The sequence below is a fragment of the Coregonus clupeaformis genome, chromosome 8, assembly GCF_020615455.1.
Source record: "Coregonus clupeaformis isolate EN_2021a chromosome 8, ASM2061545v1, whole genome shotgun sequence".
Taxonomy (NCBI): Eukaryota; Metazoa; Chordata; class Actinopteri; order Salmoniformes; family Salmonidae; genus Coregonus; species Coregonus clupeaformis.
The window spans coordinates 45,589,590-45,606,845 of record NC_059199.1 but is presented as its reverse complement, the minus strand read 5'-3'; the positions used below and the strand labels follow the sequence as shown (position 1 = coordinate 45,606,845).

General features: G+C 42.8%; 1 protein-coding gene across 1 annotated transcript in view; it reads right to left on the bottom strand.

The window, feature by feature from the left end:
• The window catches only part of bop1 (BOP1 ribosomal biogenesis factor), a 105,754-nt gene that overhangs the window by 19,522 nt on the left and 68,976 nt on the right, over positions 1-17,256 (bottom strand). The window contains exons 4-5 of the mRNA XM_041883534.1: positions 1,076-1,230; positions 769-886 (exon numbers count right to left, since the gene is read on the bottom strand). Of these exons, the coding sequence (XP_041739468.1) occupies positions 769-886; positions 1,076-1,230 (273 nt within the window). The remainder of the gene's footprint in view (positions 1-768; positions 887-1,075; positions 1,231-17,256) is intronic.

The window sequence follows — 17,256 nt, the reverse complement described above, 5'->3', positions numbered from 1 at the left end:
AGTGCTGGTGTTAAAGGTTTAAAAACACTTGTTTTTGCCCCTGACAAATTAGTTTATATGCTTCTGTAATAACACTGGCATTAACGAGATTCCATGATAGCCATGACACCATCTAGATTCTAGACACTACAGCAGTGGCTTCTCAATTCAACCCTATTAATTTAAAACCTCTCCAGCAAACCCTGCTAATTGCAGCACAGGAAAACTCTCCTCTCCAGACGTGGGTTCAACTACTATTTGAAATCTTGCAAATACTTTGAGCATTTGCGCCAGTCTGCCTGCAGCGCCAGGTGGGCGAGGTTTGCAATTGTGGGACATTTCTATAGGTTTCATTGCAACATGCAACTCAATCAATCACAGCTAAAGAATCTGAAACAATTTCCGATTGTATTTGAGCCCTGGTCTACTTTCGGCTGACTTGTTCTAAGTGACGAGGAGTGGAGTGCAGACGAGGTTTGGGTTATGTGGGGAACATAAGTGGATGGGCTAATGAACTGAAGTCTAGTTTGCGCTCTCTAATGGCTGTTATGCTTTAGCCATTATCTGCTCAGTCATTTAACAAAACAGAGCTGCCAGCCGTCCACACAGTCAAAACTGGGTCGTATGCACTAGGCACCAAACAAGAAAAAAATACGGACTGAAACAGGGAGGGACTAGCAGAATGTTTTGCTTTCATTTTCCGTTGCAAAACGTTTTGCTACGTTTGGCCTTAATGAATAGGACCCTCACAGGCAGTGAGAGGGCAGTCACAACATGACCAGTCTTTACCTCGTACTCGTTGAAGTTGACGTCGCCAAACTGACCCTTCTGGAGGCGGTGTACCAGGTCCACCTGCTCGTCTGTCAGACGGATGTCTGAGGCCGTCGTCTTGTCATGGACCGTACGCCTGGCGGAGGGGGAGATGGAGGGAGAGAGACGGGGAGAGAGAGGCCAGATGTGAAAACAGGTTCACCGATACTCTTTTCCCAGAACAAAAGCAGAGAGAAAGAAGAGCGAGCGAGCGAGGGTGTTAGAGAGAGGGTGTTAGAGAGAGGTTGTTAGAGAGAGGGAGGTCATCTGCTCCTTGTCATCTCACCAGTAGTCTGGGTTCTCCATCTTGTCCAGGAACTCATCCAGCTCGTCTTTGTTCCTGATGGGCTTAAAGATCTTCTTCCCGTCCAGGTCATAGCCGATGTGAGGGTAGTCCTGGTACCACTCCATGGGAATGTTGCCCACCGTGTTACGAATGTCCTGGGATAGAAAGGAGGGAGGAAGAGAGCGACATGTTCAATAACCGTGTTTAACAACACTTGAGGACGGGGTGTTTGCAGTGGCATTAGACGGGTTAGCTCAAGGGCTATTAGTGTCCTTCATATCACGTAAAAAAATAAATAAAAAAAACTCAGGCCGAGTGGAATAAATAGCAGATTATAATGCTCTGGGAGTAGAGTAGAGTTTTACTGGCCTGGAAACACTCTCACCCTCATCATACTTGTCCCATTTTCCTCCATTCATTTATGAATGCTATTGGCTGGATGAGCCCTGGGGGGGGTTGGGGTAAGGTGGGTGGTGGTGGGGTACAGGTGCAGGCCTGGTGAGAAATCCAGCATGGTAAAAATACATTCTACATCCCGTTCTCATTCACAGACTGGCAATAGGACTACAAGCCTGCTCTAGGACGATAGGACTTATTAAACCAAATGGGTACAGTCTGAAAAAATAGAGTTCTTTGTCTGAGAAATGACACACACACACACACACACACTTATTCACACACCGACTCACATGGGTGCGTACACACACACACGACAGCTGAAAGCTCTCAGAAGTAGTGAGCCACTCTTTAAAGTGGGGCCTGCACCTGTGAGTGATTTCAATAAAAACACCCCTACCATATCCAATTAGGAGGGAGTGGGCAGCCGTGTCACGCTTTTTCTCACAGCCACGGCCAGCTGGGTAGAACCCTCCCACACACACAGTGCCCATCCTCAAAGCCCCCACTCATTACACACACTTTGAATGGGCATTGGCTCTGCTCTAGATAGAACTACCTGAGTGAGGTTGAGGAGGTTGTGTTGTGTCTGTTGTGTGATAAGGGTCATGCCAACATTAGCCTATTCCAGACTCTGAATAAGCACAGACACTTCAATTGTGCTAGAAGTATCTCCTCTTTGCTAGTTAGTGGATTTGTTGGCCCACAATGTTGAAGTTCATGCCAATATTATTGCAGATAGTCAAGGGAGCCGGAAGAACAGTAACAGGAGAAATACTAATGTGACACTTCCTGTGACCTCTATAAAGGTCAACCTGGCTGGCTGGTTGCTGAGACCAGACCTCTAGCGAGCTATCACACAGCCTATGGAGACAACTACATGCTACTGCAAGAACAAAACATTTAGGCAGTGATATAGCCGGCAGATTATCAATGGTTTTGTACGGCGGTTTGCTAACCCTATGCCTAACCTTAGCCCTTGACGTAACCTTTAACTTAACCTAATATCCCCAACCCTACTAACCAGGCCGTTCCATCTCTAGACCTAACCATAACCTTTAGATCTGCCGGTCGAACATCCACATCCAAAGACGTATGCAGCTAACTGCATCTCTCGCATTGATGTAGCCTAGTTAGCAGTTAGAAGTGCACATTAATTAGGTCTATTCTATGGCAAGACAAAGCACCTAAAGTTGGACTTGTAGTACACTCACTACAAGCTAAACTCTACTAAGCCCCTTCACTTCAAGCTACAGTAAACTACTAAACAGAAGGACCTGCCAGCCCCCCACCAGGACAGCCTTGTGTTGCTGTGACATAGCCTGTGTTGCTGTGACATAGCCACTGTTGCTCAGCCTAGGTGATGACACCCACCTGGCCCGATGGCCAGCCCCAGCCCCCCTCGCCTGCCTTTCTGCTTCACTGGGGCCTGGAGAACTGGAGGAGAGAGAGCGTAACAGGGCCAACGACAGACAAATGTTCCATTTCACGAGCTCCAGAATCACACAGACGACTTCTGGGCAAGCGAGTGTGTTTCGGTCCGGGGGATCGAGTTTCACCGGAGAGTGGGCTCTAACCTCCTTCCAATGCACCTGAGGGAGGAAGCGAGCGACGCAAATGAGATTCAACGAGATGGGTTAGAGTCGTGATTTATGAATTATTGTTCCGATGTGTCGCCAGAATGTTGACTCCTGTTTTCTTCATCTGAACTTTCGAATGAAATCGTTTATTTTTCTACTATGGTAAGGATGACTCCAATACACACAACAATTGTAGGACACTACAGAGAAAATTAAAAGAAAAAACCAGCAGGCCCATATGACAACCTAATAGGATTCAGCCGGAAATAATATATTTTAAATAGACTAAGAACAATAGCATCGAATCCCAGAGTTGACAAGACATTTTTTTAACATTGCGGAGGACTCCACATAGCTCCGCATTGACATGATTGGTAGACCTAGGTGGGGGCGGGAGGTCCTGTATAAACACAAATTCACTTCCTTGACAACAACTCTGCTCAACAGCTCTGCACTGCTCGTGAAACGCAAGAAGTATAAATGCCCTGACATTTACTATCACCGTAAATGCTGAACGGCCAATGCAGACGTCAGATTGACCACGCAGCGCCTTTTAGTGTGCTAACTAGCAACGAGAATCAACAAAAAACAGAAGAACAAAGATTGCTTACTCATACTCAACCATCACACAGTCATGATGCCCAGACCACTCTGTCCATTCGTCATAGCCAATACATCCTGAATGAGAACGTACAGTAGGACTATTCTTATATTGACCCGGAGTGTATTAGCTGGCTTTCCGCAATGTTTTTTCAGCACTTACAAAAGGCTGCTTGTTGTCGCTTGGCTGGCTGCGGTAAGGCTGGGATGTCAGGACTGAGTGTCAGGCTGTGACTGCAGGGAGTGACTGCTGGACTGGTCACTGCTGTGGGCCCGAGAGGCCTGCGACTGTCAAGTCCAACACACTCACAACTGGACAGTCTGTGTGTGTGTGTGTGTGTGTGTGTGTGTGTGTGTCTCTCGTCTGTATGTGCACATGTATGTGCGCGTGTGTGTTTCCCAACCAGGACAGCACAGACAGGGACACACAAGACTTGACTCTGTACAGAGAGAGTAGAGACTGCAGCACAGCACCTGCTTTCAATCGGCCGGCCAAACACTGGGCTTTATTAAGTGTCAGTCAGCCAGGCTGGGTTCTGTCAGGGTGAGGAGACTAGGACGGAAAATGTCATTAGATTGGACAGAGAGGCCTGCTGTGAATGGACCTCAATGCACAAAATGGTGCTTTGGTGGAGGGACAGAGTGGGGAAGGAAGGGGAGGAGATAGGAGGGAGGGGAGGACCAGGGCCTGTATTTAGAAAGCCTCTCAGAGTAGGAGGGCTGATTTAGGATCCTGCCCAAGTAGCCATATTCAACCTTATTCAACAGGTTTGGCTGAGGGTGTTATCCAGTACAGACGGAGGTGGTGGTTTAAATGGAGGGTGTTGGTGGCCTAATATCTATTAAAACTTTGCAAATTGCCCCTCTCAGGTAGGTTCTTTCTTTACAACGTTTCAGCTAGTGTGTCCCAGCCAGCCCACACAAGTGTCTTAACGAGATGACAACATCAAACAGACACCACAGCGTTCTCACAGATCTTACAGCGGGCGGAGTGCAACGTGACACCTCTCGTTTTCAGCAGGACCCACACTTAAAAAGGCCCCTCTGACCCCCTTCACTCCCAGGGTGTGTGTGTGCGCCCCCCTCCCTCCTCAACACTGGGGCCACACCGTGGGTCTAACTGGTTGGCCATTGAGTAACACTACACTGGGGTAAGTCAACCAGCCTGATCACTGTACAGTCCTGTCATCACTATTATCAAGTCATCTATCATGTGAGAATTGAGAATGCTTAGCCACCTCTTTTTCTTAAAGTGTAAGGCAATCACTTCTCACAGGCCTATGGGGAGAGACAACATGAGGACGGGTGATGACACCATGAAATAAGATAGGACCAATGGGCCGATCATAACTGAATCATGACTTCTATGGTACTTGGTTCTGCTCCCAGTAAGGATTTAGAGTGCTTCAAAACCAGACAAAATGATGCATAGAAAACATCTACTAATCCAATTGTTTTCAATGAGAACAATACGTTTGAAGAATGCAGAACCACCATGCATCTGTGTTGTATGGCTTTTGGTTTGGAACTGGCCTCAGGAGGGGAAGTAAAGTCATGGCAAACACATGCCAATGGGACAGCAGATCCAAATAAAACAGCATTTTAGGCGTGCCACACCGCTGATTATGCCAACCAGGATGCCAGGCCGCCAGGGCTCGTAGCTGGCATGAGGTGGCTCTCAGCCTGGCAAAGACAGGCCAACCAACTCTACTAGGTCCCAAAACTTTAGAACCCTCAACTAAAATGATCAATAACACTGAGGGAGGGAAATTAATAAAATGAGTAATTAACTACAATGACCATAATCCATTGCGCCTGTTTTTCCCGGCTCGGACAAAGATGAATACACTTTTACGCCTGCTACTTTAGGTTAAATACACACTGGCCACATGAGAGAGTAATGTACACAACACAATGATGAGAGGGATAGAGACAGTTGGTGAAAGTATGTCTTAACTACTTTGAAGAACCAGTCAAATGATTGTCAGACAGCTCTGCAGCATGCTTAGGCAGGCTAGCTAAATAGGATGACTAAAGACAGTACAGTATGGGGAACACAGAGATAACATTGTCTGGCGTGCTACCTGCTACTGCCTGAGCAGAAATGAGATGACTTTAAAAATCATAAAATAAAAATTAAGTAATATACACAACTGAAATTGTATTATTTCATAGTAATTTACCGTTGTTCTATTGATGTCTACCCAATGTGGACCTGACCGAGACAATGGAATATTTTCAATATTTTGTCAATTAAAATGTCAATATTTTGGGCTGTGGAATTTCCATTAAAAAAACTAAAATAATTGTAATGTTATTATTTCATAATGCATTTAAATGTTTTAAAAAATATATATCGAAACCGAAAACCGTGTGTTTCGAGGATATATTGCAGGATATACAGTACCAGTCAAAAGTTTGGACACACCTACTCATTCAAGGGTTTTTCTTTATTTTTACTATTTTCTACATTGTAGAATAATAGTGAAGACATCAAAACTATGAAATAACACATAATTGAATCATTTGGTAACCAAAAAAAGTGTTAAACAAATCAAAATATATTTTATATTTGAGATTCTTCAAAGTAGCCACCCTTTGCCTTGATGACACCTTTGCACACTCTTGGCACTCTCTCAACCAGCTTCACCTGGAATTGTTCTCCAACAGTCTTGAAAGAGTTCCCACATATGCTGAGCACTTGTTGGCTTCTTTTCCTTCACTCTGTGATCCAACTTATCCCAAACCATCTCAATTGGGTTGAGGTTGGGTGATTGTTGAGGCCAGGTCATCTGATGCAGCACTCCATCACTCTCCTTCTTGGTCAAATAGCCCTTACACAGCCTGGAGGTGTGTTGGGTCATTGTCCTGTTGAAAAACAAATGATAGTGGGACTAAGTCCAAACCAGATGGGATGGCGTATCGCTGCAGAATGATGTGGTAGCCATGCTGGTTAAGTGGGCCTTGAATTCTAAATAAATTACAGATAGTGTCACCAGCAAAGCACCCCTACACCATCACACCTTCTCCTCCATGCTTCACGTTGGGAACCACACATGGAGTTCATCCGTTCACCTACTCTGCGTCTCACAAAGACACGGCGGTTGGAACCAAAAATCTAAAATTTGGACTCATCAGACCAAAGGAAAATATTTCCACCGGTCTAATGTCCATTGCTTGTGTTTCTTGGCCCAAGCATGTCTCTTCTTCTTATTGGTGTCCTTTAGTAGTGGTTTCTTTGCAGCAATTCGACCATGAAGGCCTGACTCACGCAGTCTCCTCTGAACAGTTGATGTTGCGATGTGTCTGTTACTTGAAACATTTATTTGGGCTGCAATTTCTGAGGCTGGTAACTCTAATTAACTTATCCTCTGCAGCAGAGGTAACTCTGGGTCTTCCTTCCCTGTGGCGGTCCTCATGAGAGCCAGTTTCATCATAGCGCATGATGGTTTTTGCAACTGCACTTGAAGAAACTTTCAAAGTTCTTTACATTTTCCGTATTGACTGACCTTCATGTTTTAAAGTAATGATGGACTGTCGTTTCTCTTTGCTTATTTGAGCTGTTCTTGCCATAATATGGACTTGGTCTTTTACCAAATAGGGCTATCTTCTGTATACCACCCCTACCTTGTCACAAGACAACTTATTGGCTCAAACGCATTAAAGGAAATAAATTCCACAAATTAACTTTTAACAAGGCAGACCTGTTAATTGAAATGCATTCCAGGTGACTACCTCATGAAGCTGGTTGAGAGAATGCCAAGAGTGTGCAAAGCTGTCATCAAGGCAAAGGGTGACTATTTGAAGAAAACACTTTTTTGGTTACTACATGATTCCATGTTATTTCATAGTTTTGATGTCTTCACTATTATTCTACAATGTAGAAAAGTGTCGAAAATAGTAGGTGTGTCCAAACTTTTGACTGGTACTGTATGCATTTGGAGGATATACAGTGGGGGAAAAAAGTATTTAGTCAGCCACCAATTGTGCAAGTTCTCCCACTTAAAAAGATGAGAGAGGCCTGTAATTTTCATCATAGGTACACGTCAACTATGACAGACAAATTGAGAAATGTTTTCTCCAGAAAATCACATTGTAGGATTTTTAATGAATTTATTTGCAAATTATGGTGGAAAATAAGTATTTGGTCACCTACAAACAAGCAAGATTTCTGGCTCTCACAGACCTGTAACTTCTTCTTTAAGAGGCTCTTCTGTCCTCCACTTGTTACCTGTATTAATGGCACCTGTTTGAACTTGTTATCAGTATAAAAGAACTGTCCACAACCTCAAACAGTCACACTCCAAACTCCACTATGGCCAAGACCAAAGAGCTGTCAAAGGACACCAGAAACAAAATTGTAGACCTGCACCAGGCTGGGAAGACTGAATCTGCAATAGGTAAGCAGCTTGGTTTGAAGAAATCAACTGTGGGAGCAATTATTAGGAAATGGAAGACATACAAGACCACTGATAATCTCCCTCGATCTGGGGCTCCACGCAAGATCTCACCCCGTGGGGTCAAAATGATCACAAGAACGGTGAGCAAAAATCCCAGAACCACACGGGGGGACCTAGTGAATGACCTGCAGAGAGCTGGGACCAAAGTAACAAAGCCTACCATCAGTAACACACTACGCCGCCAGGGACTCAAATCCTGCAGTGCCAGACGTGTCCCCCTGCTTAAGCCAGTACATGTCCAGGCCCGTCTGAAGTTTGCTAGAGTGCATTTGGATGATCCAGAAGAGGATTGGGAGAATGTCATATGGTCAGATGAAACCAAAATATAACTTTTTGGTAAAAACTCAACTCGTCGTGTTTGGAGGACAAAGAATGCTGAGTTGCATCCAAAGAACACCATACCTACTGTGAAGCATGGGGGTGGAAACATCATGCTTTGGGGCTGTTTTTCTGCAAAGGGACCAGGACGACTGATCCGTGTAAAGGAAAGAATGAATGGGGCCATGTATCGTGAGATTTTGAGTGAAAACCTCCTTCCATCAGCAAGGGCATTGAAGATGAAACGTGGCTGGGTCTTTTAGCAAGACAATGATCCCAAACACACCGCCCGGGCAACGAAGGAGTGGCTTCGTAAGAAGCATTTCAAGGTCCTGGAGTGGCCTAGCCAGTCTCCAGATCTCAACCCCATAGAAAATCTTTGGAGGGAGTTGAAAGTCCGTGTTGCCCAGCGACAGCGCCAAAACATCACTGCTCTAGAGGAGATCTGCATGGAGGAATGGGCCAAAATACCAGCAACAGTGTGTGAAAACCTTGTGAAGACTTACAGAAAACGTTTGACCTGTGTCATTGCCAACAAAGGGTATATAACAAAGTATTGAGAAACTTTTGTTATTGACCAAATACTTATTTTCCACCATAATTTGCAAATAAAATCATTAAAAATCCTACAATGAGATTTTCTGGGGAAAAAAATGCTCATTTTGTCTGTCATAGTTGACGTGTACCTATGATGAAAATTACAGGCCTCTCTCATCTTTTTAAGTGGGAGAACTTGCACAATTGGTGGCTGACTAAATACTTTTTTCCCCCACTGTATTGGCATGGTTTGCTGGCCCTCGACAAATATATCCTCTAAACACCAGCTTCTCGGGCATTATCACTTTTATACAATGGAATTCCAACATATTCAAATAATGATTGACATATTTTCATAACAAACGTTATTTTGATGAATTTATTCATAGTATTTAATCTTTCCACAAGATATAGTCCCGACACAAATCTATGGTTGCTACCCAAGCCAGCTGGTCGTTCGTTCTATCGGTTCGGTTGCTAGAGACGCGACCCAGTTTAAGTCTGTTCTAAATCTATGGATGCGACTCAGTCGTTTGTTCTAAATGTTCCGTTGCCATGATAGCTGGCAACGTTCTTATTCCTTGCTTGCTAGCTAGCCAACTTCGGCTAACACAGTCACATCAAACACTGCAGCCAGAATAACAGCAAAGTAGCTGCATTTGCGTTTGATTAAGTTGTTTTCTAGTGATTTTGGGGGGGATACATCCATAACAATGAGCTAATGTTGCACGATTTTGCCTGGCAAAGAAATGTTGCTCTCTCGCCAGGACACTGTTCAGAGGAGCTAGCCAACTACACAGCTAACACAATCACTTCAAACTGGGGCTACATTGACAGCAAACTAGCTGCATTTCATGTTTTTCTATTGGCATTTCTTTGTATATGTGTCACTGGCCTGCACACAATACCCCATAATGTCAAAGTGGAATTTGATTTTTTGATTATTTTTTTTTACAAAACAATAAGTGTTCAACCCCTTTGTTATGGCAAGCCTAAAGTTCAGGAGTAGAAATGTGCTTAACAAGTCACATAATAAGTTGCATGGACTCATTCTGTGTGCAATAGTGTTTAACATGATTTATTTATGACTACTTCAACTCTGTATCCCACACATACAATTATCTGTACGGTCCCCTCAGTCAAGTAGTGAATTTCAAACACAGATTCAACCACAAAGACCAGGGAGGTTTTCCAATGCCTCGCAAAGAAGGGCACCTATTGGTAGATGGGTAAAAGAAAAAACAAAACACTGAATATCCCTTTGAGCATGGTGAAGTTAATTACACTTTGGATGGTGTATCAATACACCCAGTCACTACAAAGATACAGGTGTCCTTCCTAACTCATTTGCCGAATGGTGACTTTAAAACAGTTACAGAGTTGAATGGCTGTGATAGCAGAAAACTCGAGGATGGATCAACAACATTGTAGTTACTCCACAATACTAACCTAAATGACAGAGTGAAAAGCAGGTACAGAATAGAATATCCCAAACCATGCATCCTGTTTGCAATAAGGCAAAACTGCAAAAAATGTGGCAAAGAAATGACATTTATCTCCTGAATACAAAGCGTTATGTTTGGGGCAAACATAACACATCACTGAGTACCACTCTTCATATTTTCAAGCATGGCGGTGGCTGCATCATGTTATGGGTATGCTTGTCATCGGCAAGGAATAGGGAGTTTTTTTTTTTAATAAAAAGAAACTGAAAATAACTAAGCACATGCAAAATCCTAGAGGAAAACCAGGTTCAGTCTGCTTTCCAACAGACACAGACAAATTCACCTTTCAGCAGGGCAATAACTTTAAACACTGGAGTTGCTTACCAAGATTAAATTGAATGTTCCTGAGTGGCCTAGTTACAATTTTGACTTAAAATTGTCTTGAACATCTATGGCAAGACTTGAAAATGGCAGTCTAGCAGTGATCAACAACCAACTTGACAGAGCTTAAAGAATTCTTTAAAGAATAATGTGCAAATATTGTACAATCGCTGTTGAAAACCAATTGCTAGTCTAAAAGGGGATGCCAAGGGAAGCCAGGTTTCCCCAAATATTTGACCAATAAAAATATATAAATTATAAAATAATGTATCTTTAGTCTCTCTGTGTTTTCATAATTTTTCATCAATTCACAAGTGGCTGAATCTCACTGGAGAAATTATTTGAGCGAGGGAAACAGCGCCCCTCTGTCTCAGTATGTGTAGCCAACGTATCTGATGCTGTCTGGACCAAAATAGTATAACATGTTGCCCCCATAGCATTTGATTGATTTATGCCAGCAAGCATTTGGCCTCCCTTGATAAAAAAATATATAAAATAATTATCCAATCAGCATTGAGCTGAGCTCAACTGTGTGTTGTCCTGGTGCAGTAAACACCCCCCAAGATTTGGCTTCAGACCAATCAAATCACTTCCTAAGCAAAATGCCATTTTCTGAAAAACGTCTGTTTCTGTTCTGCTTGTGTCGATGTCCTGCATTAGCCATCTTGCTAAATTGGCCCTTTCCTAAGCCATGGATGGAGATGGGAATTTGGGATTTTGACTTAATTCTCTGTACAGGCCAATGATTATGATGGCGATTCTGATCTAACCATAAATGAATATGTTGTGCTACTGGCCTGATACGATTTAAGTTGTAGCCTAGATTTAGCCTAGTAGGCTCACATTAACTAGATAGCTAGCTAACTTAGCTGGTTCATTGTTGCCCATGCCAGGAAGTTAGGTTAGCAGCAAACCTGGTTAAAAAACAAACATTTAAAGCAACACCTCATGGCACAACACCTCTCCCCTATTTGACCTAGATAGTTTGTGTGTATGTATTGATATGTAGGCTACGTGTGCCTTAAAAAAAAAAATGTATGTAGTTCTGTCCTTGAGCTGTTCTTGTCTATGAATATTCTGTATTATGTCATGTTTCATGTTTTGTGTGGACCCTAGGAAGAGTAGCTGCTGCTTTTGTAATAGCTAATGGGGATCCTAATAAAATACCAAAACTACACAAGTTTGTTTCACAACAAAACCAGAGAGCATTTGAAGTAGGTAGCCTATGAAAACAAAAACTAAAAGTGTACTGTATGACAGAGCCACAGACTGTTTTGCCAACATGAGAGGATGGCATTGACGTTCAACTAGTCTACAAGTAGAGTCCCAAAAATTGTTTTACTTGCGCACGCCCGATATGATATATATATATATATATATATATATAAATAAATACATGTATAAATAAACTAATCCATTGCGGAGGACTAGACTAGTGGAAGTTACTTCTTATCAGTGCTTGACTTGGACTGAAATCGGTTCTGGTACTCATTTTGGTTGCTGGTACTCTTTATATTTATGTGCAGGAGCTCCACAATACTTTTGAGCTGATATTCTATAAGAGGAACAGGAGCTCAAGCAGTAGAAAAGCTGAGGTGCCGGTACTCAGCTCCGGTGAGCTCCTGTCCAAGTCAAGCACTGCTTTTTATCCCTTGCCCAAGTGAAGATATTTTTTTTGTCGGGGACAGCCCTAGAGCAAACAACGCAATTACCACAACATATGTTGTAATATGGATTTTTTACTGGCTTGGCTTGGCTTCCTCAGTCATTTTACCCACACATTGCTACTGATAAATTACCTGGCTGGGCTGATGAGACAGTGGATTGTGCAGTGAGATGGAACATAGTAAATAGGCATTTCAACGTCATAGATGTAGCCGGTGGTAACTTATAGAATAGACACTGTCTGGAATGCGCTTTTAACCAATCAGCATCAGGGGGGGGGGGGTGGTTGCAAAGTACGGCCCGCACTTCAATCCGTCCTTTGAGACTTTTTTAAATGTATTAAATATTATTATATTTGAGTTGTGATTTTTGGCCTAACATTACTCATTCCATGATATACAAACAACCTCCAATAGATGGCGCTGTAGCCTGGCAGCGCGCTCTGTATTTGGGCCTACAGTCAGATTCAGAATGTGCTCAGTCATCATAGCCACTTCATTGCTTAACGACTTTTGACGTGAAAAATGAGTGCTGCGAAAATGAGAAAAGTGGACTCTGAATGTCGTGTGTTTAAAGAAGAATGGACAGCAACATACCTTTTTTTACTAATATTGGACATAAGGCGGTATATGTCTGATACGCCAAGAAAGTGTTGCCGTTTTTAAGGAATATAATCTCAATCGTCATTTTTCAAGCAAGCATGCTAACTACGCTAGCAATCTGTCCTCTCAGGAAAAGGCAAGGAAGGCCTCAAAACTTGCCACAAACGTAAAAGCCCAACAAAATATGTTTACTAAACGGTGCTTTACTCAAGACTCCGTAACTAAGGCAAGCTACGTAGTGGCACATAAAATCGCAACGCATAGCAAGCCTTTTGCTGAAGGGGAGTTTGTGAAAGAGTGTATGGTGGAGACTGCTGGTATACTTTGTCCTGAGAGTAAAAGCCAATTCGAGAAAATTTGTTTATCACGCAGAACCATCACCAGGTATGTGGAAGAGATAGGTGAGGAGCTAATCTGAGTTGAAGAAAAAAGCAGATGACTTCGATCTTTTTTCTATAGCACTGGATGAGAGTACTGACAGAGGAATAAAGGAGAACTTTGAAATAACAGAGGAACTTCTTGCGATGGAATCAATGATGTGAACAACCAGCGGCTCTGACTTATATGACAGGGTGTCTGCCTGCTTGGAAAAACGGAATCTACCGTGGAGCAAACTGACAAACATCACAACAGATGGATCACCAAATCTAACCGGTAAAAACTTTGGCTTACTAAAAAGATTACAAGAAGAAAGCCCTAACTCGGAGGAATTTATATTTCTTCACTGTATTATTCATCATGAAGCCCTGTGTAAAAGTGTGTAAAAGTTGGAAAATGTTGTCAAAGTGGTTGTAAAACTTTATACGGGCAAGGGGGCTTGGCTTAACAATCGTCAATTCATTCAGCTGCTCAATGATACCGAGGCAGAGCACCAGGACTTGTTGTACCATTGAAATGTGCGCTGGCTAAGCCTGGGAAAAGTATTTTGCTGTGTGTGGGAACTGAGAGGGGAGATAGGTATGTTCCTTGATACGGTTGGTAAAGCTGATGACTTCTCCGAGTTGAAAGACACAGACTGGCTGGGCGACTTTGCTTTCGGTGTGGACATATTGGGGCATATGAACGATCTAAATGTGAAACTGCAGGGAAATTGTGTTTTTGTGCACGAACTGTATTCCAACGTGAAAGCATTCAAGGCCAACTTATGTTGTTCTCCAGACAAATGAGCAGCAGGTCTCTCGCTCATTTTCCGACACTGGCTGCACTGTACGCGCCCACATCGCAGTGCCGCACTGAGACATACAGTAGCACTTTGATCGACCTGCATGCTGAGTTTTCCCGCCGCTTCTCAGACTTCACCAAGTTTGAGACTGAGCTGGAGCTTGTATCATGCCCCCTGTCTTTTGACAGTGAGAAAGCACCACCAGACACAATTGGAGCTCATCAACATCCAATGTGACTTTGTAGGAGAAGTACAAAACAGCAACAATATACCAGTTCTATGGCTCACTGAATGAAACAAAGTTTCCAAACATTAAAAAGCACATGTGATGCTTGTTTTATTCGGGTCCACATGTGTGTGAACAAACGTTCTCAGACATGTATTACAAAAATCCCGTCACAGGTCAAATTTAAGAAATGACCACTTGTCAGTTGTTCTGAGAATCTCTACATCAAAGATGACACCAGACGTTGATGCCCTTACCAAGAGAGGTGACCAGACCCATTGTTCACATTAAGACTTGAATAACCATGACTGGGGTCGGCAAGGATTATGCTTTTTCATGGTTATGCAGTGAGAATTATCCAGCAATGCACTTGGATACAGATAATAACTAATCAGTCAGATTTGGGCTGAGGTGATTGGATAACTGTAAATATGGCTCACAATGGAGATGAGAATTGTTCCTTAATATGCTTTCAAAAACAGACCATTCCAAATTAAACGGATGCTCTTACCATATGTTTCATTCAAATTTTAGAATCGTTTTTTTCTTTCTTCACACATCTACTGTTACATTTTGCATGTCTCCAGTCATATTATATATATCTATTTTTAAGTTTGCATATTGTGACTAAGTTTGATTGTACTTTACAAGGGTAGAGATGCAGGATCTGTGTGTGTGCTTGACTGTGATGTTCAATTATTATTGTGAAAAATGTGTTCACAAAAAACAAGGGTAGAGATGGTACAAGGGTAGAATTGTTCTGCAAGCATATGTACACCTACAGTACACTAGTAGTTACGTGTCAATGTGAAAATGAATAAAGGCTTCACATGTTGTCAACCATACAGTATGTGGCCCTTCACTTGGTTTCAAAAACTCTGTGGCCCTTGAGCCAAAAGGTTTGCCCACCCCTAGGTTAGGGCCTCCAGACTACAGCTTTGGTTAGGCCAGGAGGTAGGAGGGGTTAAAATAAGATGGTAATGCTGAGAGAGCAGACCAGCTGCGGTTGGTGGAGGAAAATGCACAGGTCTGTCTCTCCCTCGCTCTCTCTAGCCATCGGGAAGGAAGGAGCGCGCCTCACTTTTTCCGCTCCGCTGACCTCTTCCTCCTTACCGTGGCTGGAATGCCTTGGCTGCAGGAATAACAGGAGGATTGCAGCATGGAATTTGGGGGAAGAGCAGGACTTTATTTTTCTTTGCAATTTGTAATTTTGGATGGTCAAGAACACTAATAATTAGGCAACCCAGTCGCATGTGAGAATTTGATAAATTATCTCCCTTCCCTTTTGCTTGTTATCCTAGCAGTGATAAAGCCTAGCGCAGTCAGTGTGCATTTGTAGGGCATTGATTGATAGTAGGCTACATACAGATCAACACAGATGTGAACACAGAGGACAGACAAAAAGCAACTGAAACAAAGCACATCTGGAAGGCAAAGTAATACCGGTGCATGTTTTTTTTCCCCCCCTAAGCTGATTCAAATGAACAACTAATCGTCAAGCTTTGATTATTTGAATCAGTTGTATAGTGCCTAGGCAAAAAAACAAAAAACATGCACCTGGGGGGTGGGGGCAGGACAGTTTGTGAAACCCTGCCCTATTACTTCAAGATTCGAAAAATATGAGAAAGGGGGCATCCGAACAAAGACAATAGTCAGTATTATGACCAACACACATGGTGGGACAGACAAATACCATTTATATAACAGCACCCAGGCTTCCTCCCAGTCTGTCAAGCTGATAAACAAGAGCACATTTGGTTTGTATCTCTTGATGTCTTAATGAGGGCTCATTCCTACCATCGCCATTTTCCAGTTGGGCAAAAACAAAGTGTGGGAGATTACTGACTTAGATTAACACTAGAGAAGGAGAGGTAGGTGTGTTGTTTGTTTGTTTGTTTGTTTGTTTGTTTGTTTGTTTGTTTGTTTGTGTGTGTGTGTGTGTGTGTGTGTGTGTGTGTGTGTGTGTGTGTGTGTGTGTGTGTGTGTGTGTGTGTGTGTGTGTGTGTGTGTGTGTGTGTGTGTGTGTGTGTGTGTGTGTGTGTGTGTGTGTGTGTGTGTGTGTGTGTGTGTGTGTGTGTGTGTGTGTGCGCACGCACGCGTGGTGATTGATTTAGGATTAACACTAGTTATCCTAAATCCTAGTCTGATTTAGAGAATTTTCTGTGCATTCTTGACAAATTCCCAGAGTTCTTTTCTCCTAATCATACAGAAAGGACATCACTAATGTACCCATTATCCACTAGGCAGAGAGAAATGACATCACTAACGTGCCCATTATTCTACTAGGCAGAGAGAAATGACATCACTAATGTCCCCATTATTCTACTAGGCAGAGAGAAATGACATCACTAATGTCCCCATTATTCTACTAGGCAGAGAGAAATGACATCACTAATGTACCCATTATTCCACTAGGCAGAGAGAAATGACATCACTAATGTACCCATTATTCCACTAGGCAGAGAGAAATGACATCACTAATGTACCCATTATTCCACTAGGCAGAGAGAATAAACAGAAAAACACTTCATCATGCTCACTCACAACCCCTTACTGTATTTAAATGGACTATAACCTGAGCAGGGGACCAGACTGCATCATTGATACCAAATGCATCAAAGTGCTCATATGAGCCTTTTCTCTTAACGCCTGCTAGGGCTTTCCGCAGTGAAGCTGAAAGTCCCTTTTTTTTTTATAGCGTTATCACAATGTGGGCCAAAACCAAGTGTCATAATCAAAAGTAGCAACCTTGTGGCTAGTAGAGCGTTAGAGGATAGACAGACTAACATGACCATGAGCTGTACTTTCT